The 9,605-nt window shown below is 37.6% G+C and overlaps 1 protein-coding gene across 1 annotated transcript in view; it reads left to right on the top strand.

The window, feature by feature from the left end:
* The window catches only part of ETF1 (eukaryotic translation termination factor 1), a 58,927-nt gene that overhangs the window by 17,589 nt on the left and 31,733 nt on the right, over positions 1–9,605 (top strand). The window contains exons 2-3 of the mRNA XM_006903086.1: positions 6,584–6,759; positions 7,159–7,298. Coding sequence (XP_006903148.1) covers positions 6,584–6,759; positions 7,159–7,298 — 316 coding nt within the window. The remainder of the gene's footprint in view (positions 1–6,583; positions 6,760–7,158; positions 7,299–9,605) is intronic.

Raw genomic sequence — 9,605 nt, forward strand, 5'->3', positions numbered from 1 at the left:
CAAGCTCATTAAAGAAAAGCTTGGAAGAACTCTAGAAGTCCTAATCCACAACTTAAACAGTCTTCCAAGCATCCTGAAAGATGTGTGGGGAGCTCTGGTGGCCTAGTGGCAACAAGCTGCACTGCAATCCCACCAGATGCTCTGCCGGAGAAGGAGAGGCCATCTCCTCCTGTACCAGTTAGAGCCAATTTGACGGTACACGCACACAAAATAATAAAATAAAAATTTTTAAAAAAATGTACAACCAGGCAGGAAGAAAAGTGTAACAGTGAATGACTAGAAACCCTAAGTCCCTGTAAACTTTCATTAAAATTAATTTTTTTAAAAAAGAGAGAAGAAGAAAATCTACAGCCAGGAGAGGATAAAATAGATGAATGGGACTGGGAAAAAATACTTGGTAATGACATGTCAGAAAAAGGACTTAGATCTAGAATTTATAAAATACTCGAGCACCACAGCAAGATAAAGGTAAACAACCCAGTTGCATGAACAGACACTTCACCAAAGAAAACATTCAGATGGCAAACAAACACATGAAGAAATGTTCACAAACCCTAGCTCTCTGAGATGCAAATCAAAACAGTTATATCATCTCACCCCAGTAAGAATAGCAAAATTTAACAGAACAGCAAACAACAAATGCTGGCAAGGTTGTGGTGAAACTGGAACCCTTATTCACTGTTGGTGGGCATGTAAAATAGTGCAATCACTATGGAAGGCAGTATGACACTTCTTCAAAAAGTTGCAAATAGAAATACCATTTGACCCAGCAATTCCACTACTGGGAATATACCCCAAAGAGACCATAACTGCCTCCCAAGCAGATCTATGCACATCCAATGTTTATTGCAGCTTTGTTCTTAATAGCAAGGAGTTGGAAACAACCTAACTGTCCATCAACAAACAAAGGGATAGAAAAGCTGTGGTATATTCACACAATGGAATACTATGCTGCATTGAAAAATGAGGAACTCATGAAATACTATACAAAATGGATGATCCTGGAGGACATGCTGAATGAAATATCTCAGTCACAAGAGGACAAATACTGCATAATACCATTTTTGTAAAATGGGTCTGACATTGGGGTTGCAGAGAGACTGAGAAAGATGGGATAAATATAATTATAGAGCATTGAAACAGATGGAGAGAACTATTTAAAAGGGATATATGATTAGGTATTACTGTCATGACAGGATTCCAGAAGGAAGGCTGCATAGTGGAGTGGACATGGGAGGGATTGTATAACAATGAAAGAATTCTTCTTTTACTTTTCAAAGAGAAGCGAACTGGGGAGGGGTGGGTAGGGAGAAAAGTGCAACAATGAATGAATGGAAATCCAAAGTCTGTAAACTTTCATTAAAATTAATAATAAAAAATAGAAAAACAAATATGTGCAAGCAAATCAATCTTGTCAATACTGTTTTTGACCATGTTAGCAGATTTTAATGATGGTAATAGATAACATGAATGTGGCCAAAGAAATAACTAGGTCAGGTGGTTTTTATATGAAATGTATCTTGGAAGCAGCTTTGTGTTACCATTCTGCTTGTTAGTGATGACAGCTTAAGCTGCATAAATTTCCTTCATTCTCTGATTTTGCAGAATTACTTGCTTCACTTTCCAAGGGGTGGCAGCAGAGCACACGCCATAATCTCCAGTGTACTTTTGATCAACTTTTAGTTTAGTTTATTGGGGAAAATGTTACAGTTCCAAACCAGAGATGGGCGATTCCAGATCACCAACTGCTCCATGGGAGAAAGATGGACAGTGTCCTTCCATGCAATTTAAAACCTCTGAAAACCCACTGGAAGGTCAGCCATGAGTTGGCTCCAACTCAGCAGCAATGTACAACAACATCACAAAGGTATATAGTTTTAGAGCTGACAGTCAGCTGACAATCTAAGACTGTTTTTAGTGGTGGAAAAGACTGGATAGCCAACTTGTCTGATTGTAAAGAAAACAGATCTGCAAAACCTGTGGAATTTACCTCTAAGAGAAATTTCTAGAGACAAAGTCTCATTTTCAGTGTATATACTGAGGAAAAAAGAAACACCATGGTGCACAGTTGTGAATTTTACTATGTAATGAATTTTTTTTAATTTTTATTTATTTATTTTTAATTTGGGGTACCGTCAAATTGGATCCAGCTGGTACAGGAGATTTCCCCTCCTCCAGCAGAGCATCTGGTGGATTCAAACCATCCACCTTTGGGATTGCAGTGCAGCTTCTTGCCACTAGGTCACCAGAGCTCCTATGTAATGAATTTTCTATGACCTGGTCCATATTTTCATACTTAAAACAGAATTGCAAAGCCAGTATTGGGACTTGTTGCACTTTTATTTACTATTCCATTCATTTCTGTTCTTTTTTCTTACTAGTCACTTAGAACCTAAGTCCATTACACTTAATATTGTGTACCCTGCTTTCCAAACTTTCTGACCAGTTTCTGTTGGACTCTGGAGATATGAAATTGTACTATTAAAGTTGGCATGTTGGACTACTGTGCAAACTTAGTAATTAGGAGGAAGTTAAGACTTCTTGGCAATCTTCCCAATTGCTCTTTTTTTTTGCCCCCACTTGTTCTCCCATGACACTAATAATTATAACTATTAGACTTCTCATGGCCCTCAATGACCTGATCTATAAAATAACCTCAGGAAGTAACTTTCTTACAGACTTATTAAATAATAAACAATTTTCAAAGTGACATCACATTTCTTAAGATGCCTTGGCTTGTACCAGATCCTTTGTCTGCAAGATATAAATCAGCTTCATTTACACTGGCAGTTATTGTAATAAAGTCAGCCTTCAGCTCTGGTCAGAGCAGATTTTGAGCTGTTAGTTTTTGTGGTTTTTTGTTTGTTTTTGTTTTTTTATTGAGCTGTTAGTTTTATATCTGTGTTTCTATCTCTTCTATTTCCATTGCTTCTTGTTAACTTCATAAAACTGATAATTTAAGGCTTTTTAATATTGTAAATAACTTTGTTCTTAATTCAGTAAGCACAGATTAACATTTCTGAGGAAAACAGTTTTCTTTGGCCTCCCTAAAGTAAGCTGATGAGACCAAGAAATGTATAATAAAAGAAATAACCTATTGTGTAGTATCTGTATTTTCCCCATAACTTCCTTTTTTTGCTTGTGGGTTTTTTTTTGGTTTGTTTTTAGCAGACTCATTGATATTTAATTAATATATTATCCCATCAGTCATCCATATTGTAGCATGTATCAATACTTCATTCTTTTTATGGCCAAATAATACTTCATTTTGTGAGTATTAATAAATTGTATCAGTCTGCCTGGTTTGGGGAGTTTGACTTTTAGAAAAGTTCTAAATATACATATATAGGTCTTTATTGGACATATTTTCATTCTTGGAAATATAGTTAAAAATAGAATTGCTGAGCACGAGTTTCCTGAAGTGTCCATATCATTTTAAATTCTGACCAGTAAGGTTACTTACTGACCATAAATAAGATTGAAGTTTCTCCACCTTTTCACCAAATTCACTGTCTGTTGATTGTAGCTGTCCTGTCCTAGAGTGTATGAAGTGATACCTCATTATGATTAATTTGTATTTTCCTGAGGACCAGCAGTGTTGAGTGTCTTTGCATAATAAGGTCTGCTGATTATATGGGGTTTTTTTAATTAATTATAATAAAAGTTTACAGAGACTTTGGATTTCTGTTCATTCATTGTTGCACTTTTCTCCCTGCCCACCCCTCCCCCCAATTATGTGTGTCTTGTAGAGGTTCTATAAGTTCTTTATCACATACATGATTTGTAAATAATTTCCTCCTGTTTTGTGTTGTCTTTCTTTCTTAATCATGTGCCCTGAAAAAAAAGTCTACATTAAGGAATATTATCTATTGGCTTTGTTGGTGTGTGTTTTTTGTGTGCCATCAAATCAGGTCTGACTGATACAGGAGGAGATTGCCCTCCTTCTCCAGCAGAGCCTCTGGTAGATTTGAACTGCTTACCTCTGGGATTGCAGTGCAGCTTCTTGGGGAGATACTGTGAACTTCCTGGGTATTTTGACATCTTGTTTTTATTAGGAAAAATAAATACTTTTTGAAATTGGTGTAGTTTTTCATTTTCTAACATTTAAATGATCCAGGAGGTATCAAAAGAAGATGGAAGGAATATACTGAGTCACTGTATCAAAAGGAATTGGCAGATAGAGAAGAATTTAATGAAATAGCATTTGAGCCAGAGCCTATGGTGATGGAGGCAGAAGTTCAAGATGATTTGAAGGAAATAGCAAAAAATAAGGCCCCCGGAATAGATGGTATACCAATTGCCATATTTCAGCTAACAGATGCTGCTGTGGATGTGCTCACCAAGTTGTGCCAAGAAATCTGGAGAACAACCACTTGGCCAACTGACTGGAAGAGATCTATATTTGTTCCCATCCCAAAGAAGGGCGACCCAACTGAGTGTGGAAATTACAGAACAATATCATTGATTTCACATGCAAGCAAAATTCTACTGAAGATTATCCAAAAATGACTGGAACAGTACATCAGCAGAGAACTGCCAGAAGTCCAGGCTGGGTTTAGAAGGGGTCGTGGTACTAGGGATATCGTTGCTGATATTAGATGGATCTTGGCTGAAAGCAGAGAATACCAGAAGAATGTCTATCTGTGTTTAATCGATTATGCAAAGGCATTTGACTGCGTGGATCATAACAAACTGTGGCTGACTCTGAGAAGAATGGCAATCCCAGAACATTTAATCATGCTAATGCGAAACCTATGAGTCGCAGGCGACTCGACGGCACATAACAGCAACAACAATGCGAAACCTATACTTGGACCAAGAGGCAGTAGTCAGAACAGAGCAGGGCAACACTGCATGGTTCAAAATTGGGAAGGGTGTATGCCAGGGATGTGTCCTGTCTCCATACCTTTTCAACCTGTATGCAGAACAGATTATCCGAGAGGCTGGGCTCTATGAGAAGCGTGGCGTTAGGATTGGTGGACGATCTATCAACAATCTGCATTATGCAGATGACACAACCCTGCTCGCTGAAACTGAGGAGGACCTCATGCACTTACTGCAGAGGGTCAAGGACAGCAGCCTTCAATATGGACTGAGGCTCAATGTCCAGAAGACAAAAATTCTCACCACTCGACCAATCGATAGCATCAGGATGGATGGTGAAGAGATTGAGATTGTTCACAGCTTCAGTTTGCTTGGCTCCACGGTCAACACTCTTGGCACCAGTAGCCAGGAAATCAAAAAACGTATTGCGATGGGAAAGTCTGCAGTTAGGGACCTCTCTAAAGTACTCAAGAGCAACGGTGTCTCTCTGGAGACTAAGGTGCGCCTGATACAGGCCATGGTTTTTGCACTCACTTGTTATGCATCAGAGAGTTGGACAGTGACTAGGGAGGATAGAAGGAGAATTGACGCCTTTGAGCTGTGGTGCTGGAGAAGAGTACTGAATGTACCATGGACTGCCAAGAAAACAAATAGATTCATCCTGGAGAGGGTTAAACCAGGCTGCTCCTTGGAGGCAAGGATTCTGGGGCTTCACCTGACATACTTTGGACATGTTGTAAGGCGGGACAGGTCTTTGGAGAGGGACATCATGCTGGGCAGAGTGGAGGGACGGCACAGGAGGGGAAGACCCTCTATGAGGTGGATTGATTCTGTGACTGGGGTAATCAGGATGGGTGTGTCGGAGGCAATGAGATTGGCACAGGCTAGAGCAGGGTTTAGGGCTGTTGTGCATAGGGTCGCTATGAGTCGCAAATGACTCCAAGGCACATAACAACAAACATTTAAATGGGCTATTAGATTTTGATGACATACTTTTGGTTGTTTCAAGTCTGACTCATTGTTGTTGAATCACAACTGACCCTCCGTTGGATTTCCAAGGCTGTAAAATACATAAGAGGAAATGGCCCATCTTTCATCTGAGGAGCCAGAGATGCATGGTCTTTCATTAAGAGAAAAGGGACTGGTGGCCACTCTTCTGTTATTAAAAATTTTGACCCTATTTTTAAGTTCTAGAAACTTGTTTGACTGTCCAGAATTGATCAGAATCTCTCAATACCTTGCTTTTACAAATCATGTCTTTATAGAGTGTGGTTTTGTTTGGTTTAATTGTAAAAAAAAGATGTATGGATATCCAGTGGGGTCAGGTGTGGCTAGAGATGAAATAATAGGGTTACACAATTTGGTGGGTGAGGGAGTAAAGGAAATGAGAAAGATCTGGTGGAGACTAGCAGATTAGAGCGTGTGTATGCTTTAATTTATGTACCATCTTGTCATATTGAAGAGCACTCAACCCACTGCGTGCCAGCCTTTGAGCTTTCCTTTATCCAGGCTTTCTTCTTTGTCTTTGAAGGGATGATATATTCCTCAAACATCCTTTCAAGTGCCTTACTTCTTTACATAGCTAATTTCATTTATTCAAATAATAGAACTGCTACTATATTTTGAACATTGTGTATTTGACTTTGGGTGCATTTTCAAATAATACTGGCTCTTACTCTTCCTTTACAGAATGACAAGAATGGATTTGCATTGTCTACTTGTGTGTTATTAATCTAATGAATTGTTCTTTCTTCTACAGCAATGGCACAAGCATGATATCACTGATCATTCCTCCCAAAGACCAGATATCACGAGTGGCAAAAATGTTAGCAGATGAGTTTGGGACTGCATCTAACATTAAATCACGAGTCAACCGCCTTTCAGTCCTGGGAGCCATTACATCTGTACAACAAAGACTCAAACTTTATAACAAAGGTAATCTGGGGCTTGTTCATTTTCCTCCTCTTTTTAGCTGCCATGGTTCTGTTTTCCACTTGAATGCTGCATACTTTGGTCCCCTACTTATGTTTCCTTCATCCTTCTGTCACCACTACCTCTTAACTTTTACTTTTTTCCTTTTTCTTAAATCTGTTTATTGAAGATTAACTATTTGTTACTGCATTTTAAAAAGGGTGAAGAATTCAGCCTCTGAGAGATGTGAATTTTTCTTTCTTTCTTTTTTTTTTATTTTGCGTCCCTGGGTGGGCATGAAGAAAATTCTTATAAATTATGATCTGTCTTGTTGGACAAGGACGATAGGCTGTGGGAACATTTTCTGCTAACTGATGGAAATTGGCTGTGGTTTTAAGTAGAGACACTGTTTGTTGTTTGCAGTACCTCCAAATGGTCTGGTTGTTTACTGTGGAACAATTGTAACAGAAGAAGGAAAGGAAAAGAAAGTCAACATTGACTTTGAGCCTTTCAAACCAATTAATACGTCATTATATTTGTGTGACAACAAATTCCATACAGAGGTAAGAAGTTCACGTACAACATTTTCATCACTCCAGTAAGAAATTCATTTACAGTCACTCCCCATTTCCTCTAGTTATCCAAGACATAGGTAACCACTAATCCACTTTTTGTCTGAGAATTTTCATATAATAATCACTTTTCATGACTGACTTTATTTTTGAGGTTCTTCATTTTTTTTCATTTGTGACCTGTGTTTTCATTTCTTTTAAGTGTATATGTATTTAGGTATGGAATTACTTGGTTGTTATTACCAGCCTAGTGGATGTGCAGGGATATCTTTGAGGTTTGATTTGTATTTTCTTGAAGGCATGTCATTTGAATTCATCACTCCACTAGGAGAACGGTGGACAATCTCTCATGATATGTACTCTCTCTTAACCACTGAAAGATTCTTCTGTGGGTCGATTCTGACATGATGGTGCATACAACAAAGACAGATGATGTTACTTATCTTCTTGGGTACTTTTTGATCATTTGTCTTTAGGAAAATACCTATTCCAGTCCTTTTCCCATTATTAACCATGATTCTTTGTCTTGTAAGCATTTTATCTCTTCATTTCTATTTAGACATGTGATCTCGTTTGAATTGATATTTTTTTATTGTATGATGAATGAATCCAACTTAATTTTTTTAATATGAATTTCCAGTCGCACCCCCTTTTGAAAAAGCCATATGCTTACTTCATAGTTAATTTTTTAAATTTATTTCTAACCCCAGAATCCTGTGTCACTATATGCTTAAATGCTTGAGAAAAAGCATCTTTAAAATTACTAGCTTTTCAAGATATCTATTTTAATGAAAGGGACATGCATGTGAAGCCTTGAGTTTCTCATTCTGAGTTTGTAGAACTTTGTTTAAGTGTAGGCTTGGCACTTGCATAACTCCCATGAGTGAGCGTCTCCTTTTCCTTGGCCCCACAGCTGTTAAGACAAGAAGTTTTCTTGAGTTTTTAATCCTATTTCTCTGCCAGTTTGTTCTTGCCAATTTGATGAATAACTAAAATGTTATTTCTAAACATGTTCTTTAATTAACTAGAAAGTCCCTAAAGTTGTCTTAGGAGAGAAGCCTACTCTTGAGAAGACTTGTAAAAGGATGTAATGAAAATGCCATTAGCTCCAGCAACCCTTTGAGCGAGCCAGGTTTCTGTTAACCTTTTCTGTCTTGAATTTATTATGACTCTCATCATTGAGCATGTTTGAGGAGAGTGCTGAATTGGGTTTGGAGGACTAATTATAGACAAATAACTGGCTATTTGATTGTTGTCTCATTCTATGTATAAGTGATACTTGTCTATATTTTTTTTTTACAACCATAGCTTTCCACTCACAAATTGTAAATTTAATAGGAAGGTTCTAATAGGGGTTTTTTTTGTTGTTGTTGTTTTCTAATCAAACTTTTGAGTGACAGAGCAACCATAAGATGAACTTTAATGGTGGAAAAGAAACCTCATTAGAGTGACCTAAATCAGTCAACGGTGGAAAAATCAGGAATTCACAGCTGACTCCAAGTTCAATCTCTTGCCTTTCATCAACCTAGGAAAACCTCTAAGTAGAATTAGAACTGACATTTGTTGACACAGTTTACAATGGACTTTTGCTGAATTGACAGGAATTCTGATTCCATTTGGATCTTGGTGGACTATATAGGAGATTGAGATCTTTTTCTCTTAGTTACTACAGCTTCTTTCTCTTAGAAACTTTATTGAGGAGACTTTTAGCTACTGGGTCACACTTAACCCATATCTGATTTGATGAAAATAAGTTTTAAGTTGTAGTAATTTAAACTCTACCTGATACTGATAGGTTTTAGCACACTTACTAAGTTAATTAAGCCTTACTGGTTTTTCTGAATCATAACTTACCTTCCAACGTATTATATAATCTTGATAGCTTTGTTTATTTTGGTTTTAGAAGATACATTGGTAACTATAAAGTAATAGAGCTTATTGTACAATATAATTTATGCCCTTCTTAGCCTATTAATCTATTCCCTAGTAAACAAACTTTTTTTTTTAAATTACATTTATTTATTTTTCATTTCAATGACCATCTACAGCGATTTTGGAATTCCATTCATTCATTGTTGCACCCTTCTCCCTGCCCACCCACCCCCCTAAATAAACTTTTTTTTTTTAGCAGAATTAACAAAGTTTATTTCGAGTTCAAACCCAAGCTCCTGCGTGCTGACACAGCAGCATCCACCCTAGAGCCTCGAATCAATGTCTGCCCCTCCTTTTATACCTCTGCTACTCCCCTGCCCAACCATACACACCATGATTGGCCATCCACAGTAGTTTGGGTATTTG

Source organism: Elephantulus edwardii, unplaced genomic scaffold (assembly GCF_000299155.1).
Source record: "Elephantulus edwardii isolate Elephantulus edwardi_28Jun2011 unplaced genomic scaffold, EleEdw1.0 scaffold00507, whole genome shotgun sequence".
Taxonomy (NCBI): domain Eukaryota; kingdom Metazoa; phylum Chordata; class Mammalia; order Macroscelidea; family Macroscelididae; genus Elephantulus; species Elephantulus edwardii.